The sequence below is a fragment of the Nyctereutes procyonoides genome, unplaced genomic scaffold (genome assembly GCF_905146905.1).
Source record: "Nyctereutes procyonoides isolate TBG_1078 unplaced genomic scaffold, NYPRO_anot_genome, whole genome shotgun sequence".
NCBI classification, from domain to species: Eukaryota; Metazoa; Chordata; class Mammalia; order Carnivora; family Canidae; genus Nyctereutes; species Nyctereutes procyonoides.
In genome coordinates this window covers 5,263,361-5,287,679 of record NW_026575020.1, presented here as the reverse complement: position 1 = coordinate 5,287,679, position 24,319 = coordinate 5,263,361, and the positions used below count along the sequence as shown (strand labels likewise).

General features: G+C 54.4%; 1 protein-coding gene across 1 annotated transcript in view; it reads left to right on the top strand.

Annotated features, from left to right (window-relative positions):
* The window catches only part of LASP1 (LIM and SH3 protein 1), a 39,882-nt gene that overhangs the window by 2,978 nt on the left and 12,585 nt on the right, over nt 1-24,319 (top strand). Inside the window, exons 2-4 of the mRNA XM_055321937.1 lie at nt 4,679-4,773; nt 13,761-13,845; nt 21,709-21,816. Of these exons, the coding sequence (XP_055177912.1) occupies nt 4,679-4,773; nt 13,761-13,845; nt 21,709-21,816 (288 nt within the window). The remainder of the gene's footprint in view (nt 1-4,678; nt 4,774-13,760; nt 13,846-21,708; nt 21,817-24,319) is intronic.

Below are 24,319 nucleotides of genomic sequence, written 5' to 3'. Positions count from 1 at the left end.
ATGGCTGCTGCAGGGCTTTTGGGGAGGAAGGGAGTCTGTGTCTCAAAACATCCTCCTCTACATTTTGAGAAGGGTGAAGTTTTGTCCCCAACCCTGTTGGGAAGTGACCCTGTTGGGAAATGACCCTGTTGGGAAGCATTTGCATCTGGGGATCTGTACTGCAAGAGTGCTGTCCCCTGGTTTACTTCCCCAGGCCCCAGAAAACAGGTGGAGACCTTGCGGAAGGCTAGAGGGTTAGCAGGCTGCTAGTTCTCCCTGGAACGCCTCGTTGGTAGGGCTCTCCGTCTCTGGTGGTCTGAGCCACCCCCACAGGGGGTAACAAGGCCGAAGGCAGCTGGGCAAGACACCATGTAGCCTCAATGTCCCACTTTCCCAGCTGACGCTGAGAATACCCAACAATCACTTTTTGATCATCCATTCACAGTAGCTACTCCTTCCTGCTACGTGCCAGGTTTGGTCTTCACAAAACAGATGTGATTGCTCCTGTAGATGATAAGCCCCAGAAATGGAGGCTCAGACAGATCATGTGGCTCATTCCCTGCTCAGCCAGAGCTGAAATCCTAATCTGAAGTTCTTTATGCTCAGCGCTTGTGTTTGTTGTGTTTGCAAAAGGTACCTTTATCGACACTGTCTCACAGTGTCTATAGCAGTCCACTCCTTCCTGACTCTGGCCTGAGGAATGTTCTGGGCCTGGGCTCCTGTGTGGAGCTGGGGCGCTAGGAATAACCATCTTCCCCTGGAAAATTGGGGAGGTGCACCCAAGGCCTGTTCCTTTTAGCCAGCAGCCCAGGTGGCCAACCGAGCTAGGATGGTGACCCGGCCCTGCCAGGGGATGGCCTGGGTACAGCTGGAGTTGTTCCTGGAGGGGGACGGGAGACACTGTAACCCTTGGCAACAGAGAGGGAGAAAAGGGCCTCATACTCCAACCCTGAGTCATGGCCACCCCAGGCAGCCTGGGTTCAGAGGGCAGGGTGCCTGGCTGCAGGCACAGTGACCTGGAGATCACTGCATCTCCCTCCCCCAGAACTGTGAGCAGCCACTTCCCCCACTTACACAGTGATCTCAGAGAGAGAGAGAAAGAGAGGCTGGCCCAAGGCCTTGACCAAGTGTGGGGGATCTTGCTTCTGTCCCGCTCAGCTTCCATTTGGCCTTCTGTGGAGTGGGTTTTCAGTAGAATGGGTTGCAGCTTTGGAGATGCACCTGAAGAATGCTGAGGGCACCATTGGAACCTGGAAATGGACAGAGGTTTCTAACTGGCCCCAGAGGCTGGTTTTTGTGATTAGGGAAGCAGTGGACTTCTAGGGCAGCAGGAAGGATTAGAGTGGCACACCCGGAGGTGTACTTTGCTCCCCTGAGACTAGAGTCTCAGGAATGCATCTCCGCAAGTCTTATCTGGGGCCTCCAGGAAAGGTGGCTGGGGGAGAGGGTGGGGGGGGGGATGACACTCTTACTCTGGGATAGGGCGTATGGGGCAGAGGAGGGAAGTAGACAGGTCACTGGGGTTGTACTGATTTATTTCCCCATGCCCTTCGCCAGACGTGATTGAAATAGGGATGGGATTTCCTTGATCTTGGGATCCCCTTGGTGTCCCCAGCTCAGGCTTGGCTCACAGGGGCTGTTGGGTGACTTACCGCCTTCTGCTCTCCCCATCTACTCCCCCTGCCCACCCTTGTCCAAAGAGACAGTAGTGGGAGCTACCAGATTTTCTTTAACCTTGGAGCCCTCCTCTAGAGGGAGGAGGGAAGTGACGGGATCTGTGCTGGGCTTGGAGCCTGCATCTGGGTCATCTCATCCCTCCCATGCCCCCACCCCACACCTCTGTGAGACCACTTTTCAGGGCATGGAACCTGAGTTCAGTAGACATGCTGAAGGCAATCAGGCCACTCTCATTTTCATTATCCTGCTCCTGAGCTCTGTAAGGGAGCAAGGCACTACTGCCTGGGCCTCTAACATGCTTAGCTGAGAGCACGGTGTCTCTGGGGGTGAGGGGGGGAAGAACTACTGATGGAAATGGGTACCATCCCCTGCTAGGGGTTCCCCTTCCTCCAAAAGGCAGCTAGGAGGTTTCTTGTGGCGCTCCTGTACCCCCAGCCTGGCCAGCATGCTCTGCCCCCCTTCCTGAGGGTGGGGACATCCAGGGTGGGGACTAGGCCATCTGCTAGGATTGAGCTGCCTCCCTCTTGCCCTGTGTCTCCCCCACGTCAATCAGGAGGCAGCTTTGGAGGTCCCCAGTCCTAGGACAGTGCATATTCCTGCATATGTGTGTGTGAAAGTGGGTCATGGTCCGGATTCCAGAGAATGTTTTTCCTGGCAGGCCCCTGAGGGGGTGGGGGGGAGGCCAGGAGGCCCAGGCAGGGGCCTGTGCAGCTAGGCAGGCAGAGGCCAGCAGACTGGGTGGTGACAGGGCTGGGGCACTCTGCCAGCACCTCCCAGGCATTGGGGGAGTGAGAGGGGCTGTCACTTTGGGGCGCTGATGGGGGGCAGGGCCTACCCTGTTCTGGTTTCCCAGCCAGGTTGTGTGTGCCTGGGTTTTGTACTGGCAGGAGTCTGGGCTGGGCTCTGGGATAGGCCCAGGTTGGGGTGAGGGCCAAGCTTACACTAGCCATCCCTTTGCTCCCAGACTTCAGCTGGCCTTCTTCCCAAAAGTGTGGTTCTCCTATCACTTCCTTTACTATTCCACCTTTGGCAAGTCTACTTGGTAGGGAAAGGACTCTGTTGGAAGGTAGTTACCCCCAAATTATCCTCTGGTCTCTGGTTGAAGTGGGCCAGGGTTGAAGAGGTGATGTCCCAGTCCCTCAGCTTCCCTTTTTTTCTGTCCCCTCCTCCCAAGTGTCTCAGAAGCGCCCCTTGGCTGGGCAACACGTTTTGAAAAGCACTGACTCTGGGGAATTCCTTAACAGATGGCCGACAAGCAGCTCTGTGCTGGGCACCTTCGGAAGTCTCCCTGGGCCCTTCCCTGGCTTCTGGCCTCCTTCTTTGAGGGGTCGGGAGTGTCTTCCTCTGATCAATGGAAATGGGGCAGATAGACCAGCCAGGCTACCACACAGCCCAGCTTCGGGGGTCCTGGAGGCTGGCCTCCCAGGGCTGTGTCGATCCTGGGGCCTCATCCTGGGCTGACGGGCGGTCAGTTTCTATCTCATTTACATGGGTTGGCCTGAGCATCAGCTTTTCTCAGGATGGGGGCACTTCTATGGCCTCGGGCCCCCTTCCCTCCTGGTCTTTGTTTTTTAAAGATTTTATTTATTCATGAGAGACACACACAGAGAGAGAGGCAGAGACCCGGGCAGAGGGAGAAGCAGGCTCCAGGCAGGGAGCCCGACGTGGGACTCAATCCCGGGACTCCAGGACCATGCCCTGGGCTAAAGGCAGGCGCTAAACCACTGAGCCACCCAGGGATCCCCCCTCCTGGTCTTTGACTCTGTTCCCTGGTTTGGTCCCTGGGTTTTGCTGAAATCTTATCTGTCACTCATTGGCACACCCGATGTAGCTGTGGTTGGGCCACCCCACCTGCTCCCCAGCATATGCAAACCTCCACCATGAGCCACTGAGCTCCCTGGGCTGGGTTTGCACCTGTCTCAGTGCTCAGCAACTAACAGTCAAGTCCTTGGAGGGGCCAAGTGCTGTGCTGAGTGCTTTACAGGTGATTTCTCATTTAATCTTCACTGTTAAGATTTTATTTATTTATTCATGAGAGACACACAGAGAGACAGAGACGAAGGGAGAGGGAGAAGCAGGTTCTCCACTGGGAGCCCGATGTGGGGCTCGATCCCAGAACCCCGGGATCATGGGGTCTAAGGCTCCAACGTGGAGCTCCAGCATGAGCCAAAGGCAGATGCTCAACCACTGAGCCACCTGGTTGCCCTGTTTTCCTTATTTTCATTCTACGGACCTGGAAATGGCTCAGAGGCATAGGCCCTGACCAAGGTCACAAGCTGGTCAGGGTGGAGCTGGGATGTCCACTGTGGGGCGTTTTCACCTCCAAGCAAGGCTCTGTAGTGACTCAGAGGGAGAGCAGTTGGGACGTGCTGTCCCACCAGTTGTCTGGCTGGGCTGGGAGAAGGATGAGGAAGGGTAGGAAGAGTTTGGGTATGGTGACTAGAGCTTGGGACACCCACCTCCCACTCCAGGTTCCCCAGGAAGTGGGAGGTGAGAGCTGGAACGGTCCTGGGGCCTCGTGGGTATCGTCTTTGTCATGGGTGTCTCAGGGCCCTGGAGCGGGGAGCAAGGAGTGCCAAGGTGGCTGGGGCCCTCCTCCTCTTCTCTACTCCCTGTCAAAGCTGAGGAGCTACTCTTCCAATGGCTTCTTAGCAACCCTGGTGCGGCTTTGCATAAGCAATGAGGCTTCTCCAGCTTCCGTGTGTGTGTGTGTGTGTGTGTGTGTGTGTGTGTGTGTGTGTGTGTGTGTTTGCGCGCGCATAGGGGCAGAACTTGGGGAGGTGGGGCCCGCCTTCTGGGGGCAGCTTGTCCCTGCTGTATCTGGCCTCTTCCTCACTCCCTCTTAGCTCACACAGCTGGCCAGTGGGAAGTGGGGGCAGAAAGGGGAGAGTCAGCAGGTGCCGGAACCACTGAGATGGCCCCAGCTCACCCAGAGTGATTCCATGTTCCAGTCCCTGGGACCGAGTGCCCCTCCCTGAAGTCCTGGTTCTGACGGCTGTCCTCCCTCTGCTTCTGTCCCTAGTTCTGGCACAAAGCATGCTTCCACTGCGAGACCTGCAAGATGACACTCAACATGAAAAACTACAAGGGCTATGAGAAGATCCCCTACTGCAATGCGTGAGTCCTGCCTCCCTCCCTCCCTTCCCCCTTCCTCCTGTTCCCCGAGGCTGCCCAGCACTCCTGCACCCTACCTGATAAGCACTCATCATGCTTAGTCCTCACCTCAGCAGAATGAAGTAAGGGCTGCTGATATGCCCATTTTACAGGGAGGGAAACTGAGGCTGGGGAAGGGACTGGATTTGCCCCAGATGATGTGGCCGTGAGAAGCTAGTTCAAACCCAGGCAAGCAAGTGAACCCAGTAAACATTCTGGTCTCTGCGAAGCAGGCCTGACCCTTCTGTTGCACCCCGCCGTGCGAGAGGGGCCTAGCCTGGTCCTTCAGGGGACTGTCCTCTGGCCTGTTGTGAGAATTGTCAGTTTTGCCTTCCCTTGGTTTTGCCTCCCCTCATCTCCCTCTCTTACCCGCCCTCTGCCAGAGGTTCTGGGTACTAGGCTCTGGGGGCTTCCGGCTCTAGCACTTCCCTGTGTTCATCCCTTGAGAACTGGGGGCAATGTTCAGGGGGTGCCCAGCCTGGGGGCAGATCTCTTCCCTCCCTGCCTGGTGAAGGAGGCTGTGGATTCCAGTGGAGTTGGCTGGGGCTCTGTTTCTTTTACACTGGGACCTGCAGCCTATCCTGCTGTGAGGAGAGAGGGAGAGGTGGGGAACTCACTCCATCCAGGACACCCCCCTCCCGTCCCATGCAATTCCAGAGAGCACACCACCTTCCACCTGCATGTTGACCTCATATGTAGCAAGTTGACTTCATCTGTAGCAAGTGTAAACCCAGTGTGGGGGAGGGGACACACACACACACACATACACACACACACACACCCTCATGGCACCCTGCCCCCTCCCCCTCCCGCTCTGCTAGGTGAGGGCTTCAGAAGGTCAAGTCACTAAGCAGTGGCAAAATCAATATTCAAAGAATCCAGCATCTGACTTGAGTCTAGGCTTTTTCTCAGTCAGGAGGCTCTCCGAAGCCGAAGTTTGCCAAGGAGGGCAGTGCTGGGACTTGGCTAAAAAGGATGGGGGGCTTAAACCCCTTTGAAAGGCAGTCTCTCCTTTACGGCACCCCCAGTGCCCTCTTAATACCACAGTGTCATCTCCCTGGGGTTTGAACCTTCATCAGGCACCTACTGCCTGCCAGCTGCTATGTCCCAACTGGTGCCAGGTGCTGGGAAAGGAGATTTCTGACACAAATCTCAGGCCCAAGAAGCAGCTTGGACATTGTCCCTTCTGGGAGGGACTGGCGCACCAGAAGGTTGCCCCTGGGTAGAAGGAGGGTCACAGCTCTGTCCTGGCTCCTCCTTCAGCTGCCTCTGCTCTTCTATTAGCTTCCACTGATCCTCTTCCCCCTACCAAACCCTCCCAACCCCCCAAGGGAAATGGGACATTCTTAGGATTCTTAAAGGCTCACACAAGCCCTGATTCTCTGCCACTTCCTCCCTCCTCCCTCGGATGAGGAGTGGGGTGGGGTTCAGTAGAGCCCAGAGGCTGGGGCAGCTTAACCCCTTCAGGACTGGACCACTCAAAGCTAGATTCTGGGCTCTGAGGCTCCTCTGGGGGCAGCTGCTGAGCCTCTGCCTCTCTAGGCAGAAGCGGGGCCTAGCCCAGAGCCTGGTGGGTGGGCACAGACTGATGCTTACTCACGTCTTTTCCTAAGACTCTAGTAGCCTAGAATTCAGTGAGCATTGGGAGTTGGTGAAAGAAGTCAGGTTTGTCCTTGTTTTCTCTGCGTTTTTTCAGCCTGATGCCAGAGTCCCAGCTTAGCTCTTCTAACTTCTTCTGGAGAGGCCGCAGCAAGCAGGGGGGCTGGGGGACTCCTGCAGGTGTTGGGGTCTCCAGGAGAGGCAGGAGATGAAGCACCGCTTCCGGGATGTTGCTTCCAAACTGCCCAGGCAAAGGTTCCTGGCTCCCTCACCCCCACCCTGGCCATAGGAGCAGGTTGGCCCTTCTCTGTTTCCCCAGCCTTTACAGCCCTAGCCTCTGCCCAGTTGACCTTTGGCTCAGCTGGGATGTTATCTAGGGAGGACTCTGAATGAGAGCCGAGATCCTCACTTCAGCTGGGAGTGAGCAGAGTAGCACCTTGCCCCAGGCATTCACATTCCCTCAGTGGGGGCGACTGCGTCGCTGTAGAGCAGCTAGTCTGGGCCAGTAAACCTGACATAGCGAGTCCACAATAAGCCAGATGTAGTGGGCCTGGCTTGCGAGCAGTACCCTCTGGACTTGTCTGAGCTTCAGTTTCTCCAGTTACAAATTCCTACCCAGGGGTGCTGGCCCCTAGACCAAAGAGTATGAGCACCTGCCATGTGCCATGTGCACTGGGCTGATGTCCCCTCCTCATTCCCTCCTGTGTCCTTTCTCCTCTGGCCCCATCTTCCAGTGACATTCAGGTTCCTGAGTCGTGGGACTTCCCAGGGTGTAGCTTTGCCCCCACTCCCATCTTGGCCTCGCTTTGTAGACCTCAGGCCTGGCTTCCTTCCTTCTCAGCAGTACCTCCTGCTCAAGACTCAGAGGGACCAGTGATCTCTCCTAGCCCTTTGCTAGGGAGTTGGACCCACTTGGTGAGTGAGTGTGTGAGTTTGGTGTGCAGGGAGGCTTCTATGTTGTGCCTATTTCTGGCCAGTCTCTGAGCCAGGATCTTGCAAGGGGGTGGTCAAGAGAGAAGAAGGCTGTCTGTCATTCCCTGGTGGCTTCTCAAGACTGAGATTTTAATATTTTCTAGAAAGTGACTGTAAGCAGCAAAAAGGCCTCTTCAGTTTCTCTCCTTGCACCAGACTTGTTTTGGGCTTAGCCAACAGAGAGAACACGGGCTAGAGCTCACAGCCAGCCTGCTGGGCCGTCATGGACCCCCACAGACATGCCCTTAAATGCATACCTGGTGCATATCCAGACACACACACTTATTTGGGTGTGGGGCCGGGAAGAAATGCCAAGTCAGACTGAATAGGCTGCGTTTGTGTTCACATTCCCCAGGCACAGCCAACCAGGCATTGCTGTGGCAAGGTAGAGGTGCACCTTTCCACTTTTGCACCATGGCTGGTGGTGCAAGAACCACTGTCAATCAAGTTCTTTGGTGAAATTTCTAGATAAGTGGAGTGAGTCTGCTCCCTCTGTTAGAGGAATATTTATGCCCTCCGTTATTTGTTTTGTAAACTACCTTTTCTGAAAGTGTGGCTGATGGGCTGGCACGCACAAACCTGCCCCTTTGTCTCCATGCAAATAGTCTAGGAGTGTGGAGGTCAGGGGTGGGATGGGGGTGGGGAGAATGTGGCCTTTCCTCCCTCTTCGGGGCCATGAGTTAATGTAGCCTGCACACCTGAGGCAGAGATTCAGGTTAGGGGAACCAGCTTTTGGGGCTGTCAAGTGTGGGGGTGGACATGGATGAGGCAGGCCAGGGAAGAAAGGGGGCACACTCAGAAGCACCCTCCCCCTCTTCACCGCCTGCCTACAGACTTCTCTCGTCCTTCAGTTTCCTTGAGCTCTGTGGTGAAGGGCTAATGAGGATGGAGATGGCTCTGGAAAATAAGGGACTGTCATCCTGCTCCTTCCCTCAGGTCTCAGAGTGTGTGAGGCCTGTGCTGGTGAGGTTCGGTGCTCAGAGTGTCCCTGGATTCATTGGTGGGTGGATCCAGGACTGGGGTCTGGGGCTTTGCTGCTTCCCTCTTCCCTGCCTCTGATGGGGAGAAAATGGGATCAGATGTCCCAAGGAGTGGGTGTAGCACCAGGAGTGGGAGTGAGAGGATGTGATGCGAGTTGGGGAGGGAGGAGGCAGGGTCAATGGTGCATCCACATGGCCAGATGCAGCACTCCCCTTCCCCCGGGCCACCACTCTCATCCCCAAAGTCTTACCCTCAGAGATGTTAGGGCCTCAAGGAAACTCAGAGACCACTTTGTTTCTTGATGCCTCCATTTTATTTTATTTATTTTTAATTTTTTTAAAGATTTTTTTAAGGATTATATTTATTTATTCATGAGAGACACACAGAGAGGCAGAGACACAGGCAGAGGGAGAAGCAGGCTCCATGCAGGAAGCCCGATGCGGCACTCTATCCCAGGACCCTGGGATCATGACCTGAGCCGAAGGTCAGTTGAGCCTGAGCTCAACTGTTGAGCCACCCAGGCGTCTCTGATGCCCCCATTTTATTTTATTTTTTTGGTTTGATGCCCCCATTTTAGAGATGAGGAAACTGAGGCCCAGTTTGCATGCCTTACCCAACTTGGCAGAATCATTTTTCTTTGTGTACTGCCATTGGGGACAGCTACCAGCTTTGATTTTTCATCTGGTCTCTGATACCTGAGGGCTGGTAAATTCTTCATGTCTGGCCTTGATCTTTCTGGCTGCTAATTTTTTTCGACTGGTCAAACAGTGCTTCCTTGTTGTCTCCTATCCCCACCATTTCAGCCCCTCAGGCCTGGGGGACTGGGGAGAAACTGGGTTAGAAAGTAGCCCTCCCCGCTGGCCCGTGGGCAGCCTTCCCAGCAGGGGAATCAGCCGCTCCTTCCAGAGGCAGGATGCAGGGGCTATTTTTTTTTCTTTTGGTAAAACCAAAGGCTCCTTGTTGCTTTTGTTGATGTATTTTTGTTCCTCCCTGAACAAAAAGCTGTAGTTTTTGAAGGGGTCCAAGGCTGAAAGGGGCAAGGTTGCTTGTAGAAAGGGAGAGCCGGGCTTTCTGGTCTATTCTAGCTTGGCCTCTGGAATGCAGCTAAGGGCAGGAGCGGGAGTGGGGCCGTGCCCTCCAAGCTGTCCCTGTCTCCAGTGTGCCTGAAGCCTGAGCCTGGCAGCTTCTCTGCATCCCACCTGTCCTCATAGTCCTTCTGATCAGGAAGGTGACTCAGAGGTCCTCAGGGAAAGCCCCTGAGAGGTGGAGGACCCTCCTCCTGCATCCATGTGGGTTGTTGGCTGGACTCTTGAGATACCTGCTTTAGAAAAGTTTTAAGGAGTAGGTGGCTTCGGCCTGTCTGCCTGCCTTCTGACCTCCAGAGGGTCTCTCATGATGACCAAGCTGGGGGAACTGGTGGGGTTTGAAAGATAAAGTACTTCATTCTCCACCCGCCCCACCAAGCACATCTTTCCCCAGAGCTCTGAGAGCTGGGGGTGGACTGGGGTCCATCTGAGAGAGATGTCAGCCTGCCCCTAGATGCCTGGGCACCGGTGGGGAGAGGGGAGTGCACGGGGCAAGGTCTTTGTCCTTGACACTGAGCATCAGCTTCTTTATCTGTAAAACAGACACAGTGATAATACCTGCCTTTTCTAACCCAAAACCTTGTAGCAGTTTTCACGAGAGAATGTGCACAGGATACAGTCTATCCAGAAGTCACTTGGTGTTCCTCTAAGTTCTCCCAGAGGCCCAGGCTGCTGCCAGCCACTGCCTGATTGCCCTGCTGGTCCCTGATCTTGCCCTCATGGATGCTAGATCCCTTTCCCGGCAGCCCCCCACCCCTACCCCTCCCCAGGCTTCCTGCCCTAGTGGACTTGGACAGTCTGCATGTCTCCCTCTCCCCCAGAGCAGCTGATACCGCAGTCAAAGGTGGGGAAGGGCGTCAGGAGAGGGCCCACTGCCTGGAATGATAACAAGGGGCTGGTGCAGCCCGGCCACCAGAAAGGACAAAGAACAACCATGCTCTGCACCCAGCTCCAGGTAGGGTTGGGACACCCAATTCTTCCCACCCTGGCTCCCTGCTCCCTCACCATGGTCTGGCCTGTTGGTGGGGCTGGGGTGCCAGCAGGGTCACTAGCTGGGGTGATGACCCCCCATCTGCCTCAGCGCCCACATGGGCAAACACACACACATCTGTTCGCCGACCGGAATCTGAGGGTGATGGGTGGGGAGAGCTTCAGTCTGAGGACAGAGGGAGGCAGAAGGTGGAATTCCCAGCAGCTTCTCCGGAAGGAGGTCAAATCAGTTGCAGCCCTCTTGGAAGGCAGTCATGCTGGTGGGGGAAGGGCACAGCACCGACATTTGGGGTCCTCCCCCCGAAACAGTGTCTCCTGTCGTCCTCACTGCCACGGTCTCCAAGGATCCTGCATCCGTAGTCTCCTGGTTTGGCCCTCATGGGCTCCTCTGCAGCTGAGGACACCCTTGCCGTGGGCGCCTCCCCCACCCCCACAGACTCTCTGTGTCTGCTGCTCCTGCCTGGAGCTGAGGATGGGGTTGCTATGGGAACCTGAAGCGCAGTGAGCAAGGGAAGGGAAGGCGGGGAAGGCACGGTTGTCTCGCCAGGGCTGGGGGCTGTGGGGAGGGGACGGGTTTGACCGAATAGATGTCTGCCTGCCTTCCTCCGGCCCATGGTTGTGTCTAGGAGGTGGGGTAAGAGACTGGAGGTTCTGGAGCTCCACTATAATCTAGTTAATCTGATGCAGGATTAAAATCTTCCCTACTTCCCCCCCTTCCTGCCAGATTAAGCTGCATGCGCATCTAGGTTCAGCTCCCCTTCCCTTCTGATGGGATTGGCGTTTTGGCCGTGGGGTGCTTAGATCTGGGGCGGGGGGGGGGGGGGGGGGGGGGATGGTCATGATGGCTCCAAAGAGAAGGTGAAACACCTGGCAGTATCATCAAGAGACACTTGCTGCCTGTTGGGGTGGATCTCCCGATACCCTTCTGGTGCAGTGGCAGAGATGCGTGAATGTGGCCTGGAACGCGTGCTGTCGGGTGTGGACCTGCTGGCCGTAGGCGTCTAGGAGACACGCATGGTTGCAGAGGGCCCATCTCTGTATTCACTGCGTGTGAGGAACACGGCGGCATGTGTACACCGTAGAAGCCTCAGAAAACTGCAGAGTGGAGGGTGCACGGCAGGTGCCTGCATCTGGCTGTCCTTGGACCACGGGAGCTGGCCCTCCATTTTCACCTTGTACATTCAGGCACATGGGAAAGCCCAGGTTTGCAGACTGGCTCCAGAGCATGGGTGTTTGCTGAGCCCACCGGCCACCCTTCCCCACCAAGTGCTAAGCAATGCCATTGCCGAACAGACCCTTCAAGTCCTGGGCCAGAGCTGCCTGGGGTGGGGGTGGGGGTGTCTTCCCTTCCTTCCTCTGGTGTCAGGACCTTACCTCCCTCCTCTGCCACATGAGTCTCTACTTACAGGGTGCTCTCCTCACCTCCATGACACTTTCAGAAGGACTCTGATTTGGTGGGAGGGTCATCTCTGAAGCTTTCCCTCCCGCGACCTTAGCCATTTCTGCTAAAGATCTTACTTGGATGCCTCCTGCTATTCTCTTTCTGGTATCTGGGAACAGACTCCCAATGACCCTCCCTTTTTCTGGAACTGCTAAGGAATTTTGAATGGAGCACCTCACCTGTGGGTGGCCCTAGCTTCCTGCAGCTGGGCCAAACCTGGAGCCTGGATCCATAGCCCTAGCCCCTCATTCATCCATGGGCCATTTCTATTGCCAGCTGCAGGCACCTGTGTTTATTTTTCTGTCCTCTCCCTCTGCTGGGATTGCTGAAGGCCTGAGCTGATGTGGGAGGGAGGACCCAGGAGAGGCAGTGGAAGCTGGGGGTGGGGTACAGCCGGAATCACCTCAGTCCAGGACAGTGAAACTAGCCCAGGCAGAAAAAGGTTTTGCTAACATCACCCAGGGAGTCAGTGGCAGGGCCAGAGCCCAGCGCTGTGTCCATTCTAGTCACCCTCCCCTCCCTAGCCACCTTGGTTTAGTTCTGCAAATCCTAAGTCTTCCCCTTCACAAGTGGTGGCCTGGAGGGAAGTCCTGTTTTCACAGGTACCTCTGGCTCAGCGTGTTGCCAGCAAGAACCTTCCAGCTTTGGTGAGCGCACAGTAGGAGGGCAGTTCATTTCTGGCTCTAGGGCGTATCAGCCAGCCGGGGTGGAACATACCTAGAAGAAGGCTGAGGACCTTCTTCTGTGAATTGGAAATCCGCAGGTGATCATGGTTGTGGTGAGGTATGGTCACCCAGGCCTGCAAATGACCAGACGGCCAGACCTCAGCTCCTGCTCAGAGAAGCTGCTCACCAGTCTATGAACTATTTGGAACTAGTGTGGACCAGCAACCGTGTTACATAGCAGCACATACCCACAAACCAGTGACTCAAGGCTGCCTGTCAGTAGCTGGTTTGCTGAGGGACTTGTTGATGGCCCAGTGGACATAGGAGACTCGAGTTCTAGTCTTGGCCTAGAACAGTGCAGTGCCTTGTGTGACATTCATTTATCCAACAAACATCTGTTGAACACCAGCTACTGTTCTAAGGAGTTTGGGATAAATCAGTGGACAAAAGAGACCAGAAACCTCTCACCTCAGGGAGAAGTAGAGGACAAGAAACCAGTGTGATAAATAAGTTAATTATGAAAACAGCGAAGTGCTAAGGGCCTGGCACCAGCACACCATTTCCTCCTCTGGGAAGTGAGGGGACACTCACTTGCCCCCTCAAGTAAGGTCCTTGAGGTCCCCTCGTATGATCCTGGAGGTCCCTGCAGGCTTGGCGTTGAGGGCTGCCCTGGCTCCTGGTACCTCCAAGCCAGCGCTCTTTCTGGGGAACAGGCTTCCGGTCTGTCCTGTGTCTGGAGACTAGAGGGTTTGGTACAGGATGCTGGGCCCTAGGGAGATTGGGTGCAAATTTAGATGCTACCAGTTACTGGCCCTGTGCCTTGGCCACATTGTTCAACTTGTCCGAGCCTCAGTTCTCCCTTCTGTCAGAGCAGGAAAAGAGGGTGTTTGTGGGGATTTGATGAACTAAGGCACCAGGCGAACATCAGCCTTTCTTATAGTGTTATCTGTCACTCGGGGGCCTCAAGCTGATTTTCTGACATCATGCTAATGTGTCCCCACCTTTCAGTTGAGTTAGACCTTGTCAGCCTCTTGAAACACCACTCTGGATGTGTGCATTTTCTCTCACCACCTCCTCCAGGAAGTCCCCCTGGATATGCATGTCCCATTCCCCTTTACTACTACTTTTTTTTTAAGTTTTTATTTTAATCACATGGTGTTCATCAGAGGTTCCTGCCCCTTCCCCAGAGTGACCTCACTCTTTATTTCCTTCCTGCAGACACTACCCCAAGCAGTCCTTCACCATGGTGGCTGACACCCCGGAAAACCTCCGCCTCAAGCAACAGAGCGAGCTCCAGAGTCAGGTGAGGGGGCGGGGTGGCACTGTGGCCTGGCAGGGAGGGAGGCCTGTTGTAACCTCTGCATTTGGCAAGGGCTCCTTCCTCCTGTGGTTACTCAGCAAGCCCAAGGTGCTGAAATCCTGGCACTTGCCTTGTCTCCCTGCCCCCACACCCCTGCGCCTGGTTACTTCATATTTCCTGATTTTTATCAAAGAAGTGGAGGAAGGCATGCCCCCTCCTCCTTCTACCTATTGTGGGTTGGAGAGATATGGATATCTGATTCTGCTCCAGGAATTCTCATGGGGCTTCTAAAGCCTACCTCCTCCAGGAGGGCCTCCCTGTCTCCCTACTCTCTACTCATGCCCTCTCTCAAAGGATGGGACTCACCTCTCCAGGCTCGTGCCAATCTGAGGTCAGCCCACCCTTTATGGCCATGTCTCCGAACCTCCTCCACCCTTCAGAGGGCAGGCTGTGGAGGGGGCCTTGCCCTGGGGCCTGTCCCACCTTTGTCTCCTAGGGCTTGGTTTTTTTTGAGCACCTGCTTTGTGGGGAGTGATGCCTGCCACTGTCGCAGGGGAGAAGATGGGCTCCTGCCCCAGGAAGGACCGAGTCTTTAGGGAACAGCGAGGAATAAGCAAAGAATCCAGAGCCGTGGGACCTGAACAGGTCCCTCTGCCTGGAGTTGTGGATGGGCTTCTGGGACCATCCTGGCCCAGATTGGCGGTGGGGGATGGGGGTGGGTTGAGGCCCTGGCAAAGACCCCCCCTCCCCCAACCAAGGGACTTAGCCAAGTGGACAGGGTGCCCAAGGCCGGGAACATGTTGCAGAGGATCCACCTGGATCACAGAGAGGGATCTCTCCTAATCCCTCCAGAGTGGGATTCCTGCTGTCTGATGTTAACATGACCTCTTGGGGTCCCTGTCTCCCAGGAGGTCATGGGAAGGAGAACCAGCCCTGTGCTCTCGAGGGCTTTATGTGCATTCTCTCATTGACTCTTCCTGGCAGCTGTTTTTCCCCTGGCGCAGATGAGGAAGCAGGCCCAGAGACATGAGGGGACTTGCTAAGACCATATGGGTAGTAGGGGTAGAATGCTATGAACTGCTATGGTATCGAGCGCCTCATGCCCTGGGTACCTCATGAGCCTGTGCAGTTGGCAGGGTCACTACCACTGTAGGGCTGAGGGAAGGGATACTGCTGACCTTGAAGGCTGGCTTGGCTAATTCTGAGACTTCTGTTCTTTCTAATTTTCTACCCAGCTCCCTAAGGAGAACTTATCTCTACCTTGATAATAAACACAGTAGTTCCTGGTGCTGGTGAGAACTTTGATAGCTTAGCAAGCACTTTTAGTTACTTGGCCTCATTCATCCTTGACCCCACTCCAAGGTGGGTGTCAGAGGAGGGACTGACGCTTTGCCTGTTGACACGCACAGTAAGTGAATTTTCACATGAAGTTTCCACTCCCAAGTACAATGACCTTGACCATGTTACAGTCCTGGCCTGACGTTCAGGCCTCCTGTGTGTCCCACAGCAGCCAGAGGAGCAAGTAGGGGAAGCTGTTTTCTGTCGGCCGCAGGTTACATCTGCCAACCTGGATGCTGACCTGCTTTCCGTGGAACCTGTAGTAAGGGGGAGCCGATGGAGTCCTGACCTCTGCTGGCTGAGGAGGCCAGGGTGGTCCAGGAGGCAGGAAGAGGGATTGAGGCAGTCCTGGGGCCTAGGGCTGGTCCGCACAGCGAAGATTTTGGTCAGACCCTAGCCAACAGCTGATGAGTGTCTGGGACTCCCAATCCTGTAGAGTCCCAGGGGGCCAGAGGTAGAGGGGGCTCCAAGGGGTGTGCAGGCCACAGGATCCAGGACGACCTATACTCACCCCCACAGCTTGACGGGGGCAGTCAGAACCCTGAGTGCTGGGGGCCCCACCAGAGGGACCTGGAAGAAGAGGTGTGGGGAGGGGACCTCAGGTCTTTGAAAAGGTGCAGGTCCCACAGGTGCAAGAGTGTGTGCATACTCAGGCAGAGGCAAGGGCAGGCACACACACGTGCGCGCACACACACACACACACACACACACACACCCCTATTCTCAGGAGGAGAAATTCAAACCCTGTTAATTTCCTTAGCCTTTGGCAGCACCACAAAAGCGTGGTTGTAGCTCTTTTTGCAGGTGGAACTAGGTCCCCCAGGGGTGGGGTCTGTAGGAGGAAGCACTGGGCTCGGGCTCGGGCATGGGCTCAGGCTTGGGCTCAGGCTCCTGAGTTCCCCTGCTCCACCTTCGCTCCATCCCCCCAAGACCTGGCCTCTGTGCTGCTTGCCTCCCGGCTTCCTGGGCCCCCCTGTCTTTCAGGAAGGCTGAGGAAATGGCGAGAATGGCAATCATTCTCCATTAGGTCCTCACTGAGGGCCAGGCCCTGACTGCATATAATCCTTGCAACCACCTGATGAAGGAGGGATTTTTTAATTCCCATTCTGCAGATGGAAACACAGGTTTAGATAGGCCATGCCACTGGCCCAGAGCCCAGTGACAGAGGCAGATTTTAAGCTCTTTGCTCCTGCCAGTTCCGTAGCCTGATGTGGCTGGCACCCAGCTTTACTCTCAGCCCACAGGATGCACGGTTACCGATGGGGGGAGAGGAAGAGAAAGACAGGTCGGGGGCAGGAGGAGAGAGAGAGAGAGAGAGAGAGAGAGAGAGAGAGAGAGAGAGAGAGACTGAGAGAACTAGAATGCGGATTCCTAGGCTCCACACAGGGGTTTCTGGTTGGCAAGTCTGGGCCATGCCCAGGAATCTGCATTTTGGCTGTCCTGGTGATTCTCATGAGCCTTAGGGACTTACTTTGAGAGACTTCGAGCCGGGGCTGAGGGAGCAGGCAGGGAGCTGGGTGGAACTGACCTGAGCTCGCCTTGCTTCTGCTCTGAGTGGAGTCAGGGCTCTGTGCCAAGGACACAGCTCTAACCTGCAGCTGGGCTCCTGGGGGCTGGTGGCTAGGGTAAGGAGGGTGGAGACCAGGGCCCTGCCTTCTTTGCAAGCCTGGGTCTGTCTTCCCTCTGCCTTGCCCTCAGCTCTGTGGTCTGTGCCTGGCTCCTGTCCCCTCAGAGGACATTTTTCCTCCCCAGGAAAATGGGGACAGCAAACCCCCTGTCGCCTGGAGGCTGGGGGCTGGGCTGATGCACTGAGGTTTGGAAGGGCTGAGTGGGCCTGGCCAGGGGTGGTGACAGGTTCTGGTTCCTGTGGCTGCTGTGGGGGGCAGGGCTGGCTAGAGCAGTATGTGGCTGGCAGGAAGGGAAGTGGGAGCCTCCTCTGCCTACCCAGCCCCACCCCACCAGGGTGTCACTTGGTCTCTTTCCAGAACCCCTTCCTGGCCTCATGGGTGTCTCAGCCCCCCTCAGTCTCTGGAAGCTGCCAGTGCTATTTCAACTTTATTTGTTTTCCTGTCTCTAGGTTGGTTCCCAAAGTGGTACTTTGGGTGTCTGGGACACCTGGAGCCTCCTCTGCGGGGGAGGTAACCACAGAACTGAACAGAAATGACCCTCTGGGTGGTCCTGCCCAGGCCTGGCTGAGGCAGGGAACTGGAGGTTGGGGCCCAGCTGTACTCTCCTCGCAAGACAGCTCCCCTTCCCCCAGACCCAGGCTGAGTAGAGGCAACATCGTTGGGGGGAGTCTCAGCTGGGAGTGTCTGTGTGGCCCCCGATACCCAGGCAGAAGTGCAAGGAGAATGCCTCTTTCATTCTTTCCCCTGTTGTCACACGCTATGGCACTGTGCAATCCCAGACTCAGGACAGCATGATCTGTCCCAGCACTGCAGGCGACATACTTGTGTCACTCCGACCTGCTGGCTGAAGGTCAGATCCTGGGTCTGCCACCACTAGCTGTGTGACTTTGGGCAAGATATTATACCTTCCTGAGCCTCAGTGGCTTCATCTGTAAAATGGGGATTACCTTTCTCCAAAGGTGGTCGTGAGGGGATAGTATGTATTATGTAGAATATATGACATTATGTGTTATGGAGAATGTTAGTATATCTTAGGCATTAAGAACAGTTCCTGGCATAGAGTCAGCGCTCAATAAACGTTCACTCTTAACTATTCTGGAAAGGAGAGGAAATGGAGCCTGGGCACAATGGAGCTGCAGAATAGACTCTGACCTTTTGATAATTGCTTCCAGCACTGACTTTTTTCATTCCTTCTCCTCCCCATCTCTAATTTTATTTTATTTTTTTAAAAATATTTATTGATTTGAGAGAGAGAGAGCATGCACACGAGCGGGAGCAGAGGGAGGAGCAGGCTCCCCAGAACAGGGAGCCAGAGGCAGGACTCCATCCCAGGACCCCTGGGATCGTGACCCGAACCGAAGGCAGATGCTTAACTGACTGAGCCACCCAGGAGCCCCTGTGTCTGTCTGTCTGTCTATTTATTTATTTATGATAGTCACAGAGAGAGAGAGGCAGAGACACAGGCAGAGGGAGAAGCAGGCTCCATGCACCGGGAGCCCGACGTGGGATTCGATCCCGGGTCTCCAGGATCGCGCCCTGGGCCAAAGGCAGGCGCCAAACCGCTGCGCCACCCAGGGATCCCTGTCTGTCTAATTCTAAAGCTGATTTCTTTTTTGTTTAGAAGGGGCTAAGTTACATAGTATGCAGGCCCAGCATAGAGAAGGCACATAGGAAGTGGAAATTATTGGTATTGTATTTTTTTTCAAAAAACAATTTTTGTTTTTGTTTTGCTTCGTTTCATACTGGTTTATTTAGGAGAAAAGCCTTTTTTTTTTTTTTTAAGTCATGATCTTTCCTTACCTTAGGTCAGCAAAGCAGTTACTTTCTAAATTCTAAATTATACTTTCTAAATAGTCTGTTCTGATGTTTTGTGTCTATTCAGTCCACTCATCATTCACACTGCAAACAATTATTTGTTCCTACTTTGCTGGGGTAAGTAATGAACAAGATAGTCCCAGGGAGCTATTAATACACGTGCATAGAGAAAGTAGAGTCTCACAGGCAGTGTCTGTGGGGTGGGAGGAGCCTCGGGCATCAGACTGGGCCCTGCCTTGGGAATTTTCAGGATGAGAGGCCCAGGTGTGGAATCATCCACCCACAGTGCAGAGTTACATCCTGCCCTTATGAACAACTGGGTTGAATGACCTTGGGCAGAATCCACCCAAGGTCTGGCTTGGCTCTCTACCTTTTACTTCTGCTACCCACTCCAGCACCAAAAGGCCTCTCAGAGACTCTTTCTCACCTTGATTATTCATAGTGAAGGCTGGCAGGTACTTAAAAATGATCACAAACTCTAGAGCTGGGTGGGGTTTTTTTTTGTTTTAAAGATTTTATTTATTTATTTAACAGAGAGAGAGAGCACAAGCAGGGGGAGCAGCAGTGGGAGAGGGAGAAGCAGGCTCTCTGCCAAGCAGGGAGCCCGATGCAGGACTGATCCCAGGACCCTGAGATCATGACCTAGGCCATTGGCAGACTGACTTAACTGACTGAGTCACACAACCACTGCTAGGTGGGTTTTTAGAGAGCAACTGGACAGCCCCCCACTCAGGGATCCAGAGAGGGGGACTGACTTGCCTAGTGGCACACAGCAAAAAGGTGCTGAGCCCCGAGCTCCCTCCATCCTTTCTGTCTCCATTCCACCCCGGCTCCGCCCTATCTGGCTGCCTGTGCCAGGAGTGAAATGAATTCTCCGTCCCCAGTCCCCAGCAGCGGGGGAGAGGCAGTTCCTGAGCCTGGGAACTAGCTGATGTCATTGTCGTGTCGCCATGGCAATTATTGCCCTGGATTAGGGGCCTGACCCTTGCAAGGCCAGGAAGTGGAGGAAAGAGTGGGGGTCTGGCACTTGTTCAGCACTTTAATGTTGACAAAACATTTCCACACTTGCCCTTATCAGGAGGTGGTGAGCCCTTCCTTAACTTCACGATGCTCTAGGATGCATTTGCTGTGTTTGAGCCACCGTCTTTTGGCTGCACCATTGACTGGAATGGCTGGTACTATCCCCATTAGACAGATTGGGAATGGAGGCTCGAGAGGTTGTCATTTGCCTACGATTGCTTGGCAGGTGGGAGACTGAGCACATGTTAGAACCAGGTCCCTCTGGCTCTTTGCCCAGCTTGGCGATGGGAAGTGCCCCCTCCCCATGTTTTAACTGATTCCTGTGACGACCCTTTTACAGATGAGGGATCAAGGCCAGAGCCCCTGAATTTGGAGCTTCTGCACCTGGAGCTACATTTTTCAGACTCTAATGCCTTCCTTTCCTGAAGAGTCTCCCTGCCTCCAGTACTGCTGTTCCAGGGCTTCCTGGAAGAGCTGATGCTGGGAGGGTTGCAGGGGATCAGTCCTCATATTTACTGCCTTAACTTCTAGTCTGATGGGTCGTACATCCAGGTCTTTGTTTTCAGTCTGGATCAGAATGAAGGAGCTTCTTAAAGAAAAGAAAAGAAAAGAAAAGAAAAGAAAAGAAAAGAAAAGAAAAGAAAGAAAAAAGAAAAGAAAGGAAAGAAAAGAAAAGAAAAGAAAGAAAAGAAAAGAAAAGAAAAGAAAAGAAAAGAAAAGAAAAGAAAACAAAGGAGCTTCTGAAATGAAACCTTTTAGGATATAGAACCCCATGGGTGGGTAGGTAAGCAGGGCTCTAGAGGGTAAACCAGGACCTCTGACCCTGGAGCAGTGCACAGAGGAACAGACAGGCGTGGCCGCGGATGCACACATTCATGTTGTCAGTTAGGTCAGGGGGCAGCTCAGCTCAGCCCTGTGGCCAGGTGACTTCTGACTCCATGCCTGAGAGCTGCCTGGGTGTCCCATCCTGGAAGCTCCCAAGGCCCTGGGCTTCATGTCCTGGGCTGACCTGCCTCCAGAATAGTGCGGCCCCCTGGAGGAAGTCCAGGCAGCTGGTGGGATTGAACAGCTGGTTGCAGAGGAGGACGGTGAAGTCTCTGGAAGCCAGGGAACAGTTGTCTGTCCCATGGGCATTTCCAGCCTCCATTCTGTTCTTTAAAACTCCCAAGGGGAGAACAGGATATTTTTCATATTTCAATTCCATTAGTGTTCGGGAAGTCCTTTCTTATGTCTGACTGGCATTCCTCTGGCACTTGAGTTTTTGTGGATTTCTTAGAAGAGGAAGGCAGTGGTGGAGTTGTAAGGGTTCTTCCCTGGAGCTCGGAACCTTGTCCTGAAGTCCTGTCCGTGTCCTACCATTTCACCCCCTCATGTGGCATTGACCTCAGAAGTGGGCCTGGCAGGCTCCAGGAAGCCACCGGGCCTGTCAAAGGCTCATTGATGGAGTCCTTCCAAGTGGCTCTCTCACCGCCCTCCTTTCTGGGTGCCAGCTTTGTCCCTTGGCACAGCCTTCACTCAGCTGGTCGCTTAAAAACTCTTCCAGGCTCTTGGTTGGTAGGGCCACATCCTGGCTAGGGTGAGGCCTGGGGCGGTCTTTGGGAGCTCTGGAAAGAACCTTCTTCCTCTCACTTTCAGGCAGGATAGGTCGGCAGTGAGGGGTCAGGAGTCAGGCAGATGAATGTTTGCACCCTGATGGCTCTGGAGGTGTATGGCCAAGCTCTGTGACCTTGGCAGTGGACTTCGCCTCTCTCTGGCTCAGTTTCTTTATCTGTAGAATGGAGCTAATACTAGAATACAGTAAGACTTAAATGAGATAATTCATGTAACGCACTTGGCACTCAGCATGCACTGAATACGTCTTAATGGGTTATTGCGGGTAGCCTACCGTTTTTTGGTGAAGGCTCCCGCTCTGAGTTCAGGGCTGGGCGGTGGATGCCATTGTGGGGGGATTTCCGGTCAGGGCCTTCCTCCCAGCTGCTTGCTGCCTCAGAGGCGGCCACAGGCCGAGGCCCTCTCTGCTGGCCCTGTCTCCACTCTAACCCGTCTCCCCTGCTCGGCCCTTCAGGTGCGCTACAAGGAGGAGTTTGAGAAGAACAAGGGCAAAGGCTTCAGCGTGGTGGCAGACACACCCGAACTCCAGAGAATCAAGAAGACCCAGGACCAGATCAGTAACGTACGCTCCCCTGCCCACCCCGGTGCCCACGCTGACCTGCTGCCCTCCCTCCTCGCCCCCTCCCTGCCGGCCTGGCAGGCGTGAGAGAGGCCGGTTCTCTGCTGCCCCTGCTCTTCTGGGCATGCCTGGGTGGCAGCTGTTTGAGCAGAGGGAAGAAAAGGTCTGGGATTCCCAGAAGCTTTTTTTTCTATGTACCCTCATATTTCTCTGCTTTACCCTGGCATTTCTACCATGAAAGCACTATTTTTTTTTTAAGCAGTGGTGGGGGAGGGTGTACAGGGAGGGCCTATGTGCTAAATCACTCCCCAGCCTCTGAAGTTTTTCTGTTGTTTCCCCCCCGGCTATGGTGGGTGTCAGGGTCCAGGCTGTTTTGTCTAAGCACAAAGGTCATAACTGGGTGGCAGGAGTAGGGTGGGGCCAGCTCCCACCCCCTCCCCGCTCCTGTCTGTCTCTGGGTGCTGATATTGCAGTATTTCCGCCCTCCCTCCGCCTCCACCCCCACCTCGGCTTGCTCTTCCTTCCTGTGTAAAAACCCCAGCCGGCTTTGCTGGCTGGCCCCATACCCTCTGGTCTGGCCTTCCTGGGCTGGGATGGTCAGCAGTGTCTGCCTATGGCAGCCCTGGATATAGAGTGGGCAGTAGATCGATGGGCCCATGGCACCCGTGGCTGGGGATAGGAATTGGTTTCCCGCTTGGCAGAGCCACGGACTAGCAGCCCATGTGTATCTGGGTTTGTGGGGAAGCTCTGGGTGGTTTTGGGCATGTGGGGGTGGAGCACTGCTGTGAGCCACAAGCACAGAGCATGGGCTGCAGACCCGTGACCCAGAGTCCTGGGGTACAGAGTTGCAGCATGTGGCCAGCCAGCCTCTACTGGGAGGTCCTACAAATGGAAGCCTGGGCAAACGATTGCCTTTATGTCTAGAACAGAAGGGAGTTGGCAAGTTGGCCAATGTCACTGAGGGCCTGGGTTTCAGGTGGTCCACCTGGCACCCATCCCCAGGATCCACATCCCTCCCCATTCCTCCTCCCCGGCCTGAGGTGTGGGGGTGGGGAGAATGGGGGTGGGGGTGGGGTGCTGTGCTCCACAGTGGCTCAGGTGGGTTTCAGAGTCTAGGCCAGGAGAACCATGCTCAGGACCCTGGCTTTTAAACTTTGCAACCTATGATATGAAGTACATTTCACTTTAGTGACCCTCCAAACAGGCGTGCTTATTTATTTAGAGAGAAAACCAAATCCTAGCTTTCATGAAAGAGCCCTTACTACTTGGAGAGCCTTTAGATATTTTCCATTCTATTTTATTTTGTAAAGATGCCTATTGCAGACTTAACTAAATGAGTAGCTAAGTGGGTTTTGCAACAAGACTGTTAACCTATAGTTTGAAATTTGTGGCTTGAGGAAATGGGAGCGCTTCCCTTGGGCTAGGAGGACTCTAATTCACCCTCCTCAACACACACACACACACACACACACACACACACACACACACACACACACGCACACATAAATAAAGCCTGTTTCAGTTGCTTCTTTAGAAGCCAGGGTCTGGCCTCACACCCTAGAGCTTCTCTGTCAAGCTGCCCAGACCCTCTGAAGGGTAAAGAGGGTTAAAGACCTCTGTGTCTTCTAGCTCTCCACATGGCAAGTGCGAGGGAGGGGGAAGCCTTGGGCAATGGGGAAAACCTGGAGTGGCTCACAGAGCTGGAATCTTGACTCTAGTCTTGGGGCCTTTCATTGTGAGGACACATGCTCTCATCTACAACCCCAACACCCCAGCACATTCATTCATTGCTTCCAGTCTGTGGGTTTTAGAGGCAGAAGACAAGCAAGCCCAGTCATCCCTGTCTCCCTTTCTGGAAGGCTTCCAGAATATTCCATACCCAGTTATTGGAGGTGTTACTGAGGTGCTCTGGTAACAACTCACCGTGGCCAAGACATCTACACCTAAGGAGATAACCATCTTATCATTAACCACTGGGCTGCAATTAGCTGATTGTCCTCGGCTCTGAGGTGGAGGAGGTAACTTGAACCTGGCCAGGTTTTGCTTTTGCAGCTTTAGCTAGGACATCTGAGGTGGACCACAAAGCTGGAAGACTCCCGTGTCAGGCTCCCTGCATGGAGCCTGCTTCTCCCTCTGCCTGTGTCTCTGCCTCTCTCTCCCTCTCTCTTTAATTTTTAAAAATCTTAAAAAAAAAAAAAAGATTACTTATTTATTCATGAGAGACACCAAAAGAGAGACAGAGACATAGGCAGAGGGAGAAGCGGGCTCCCTCTGGGGAGCCCGATGCGGGACTTGGTCCCAGGACCCGCGGGATCACAGCCTGAGCCAAAGGCAGATACTCCACCACTGAGCCACCCAGGTGCCCCAACATTTTATTAGAGAGAGAGAGAGAGAGAGAGAGAGTGCACGCACACCCATGAGTAGAGAGGGGCAGAAAGAATCTGAAGCAGATTCCACACTGAGTTTGGAGCCAGATGCAGGGCTTGATCTCACAACCCTGAGATCA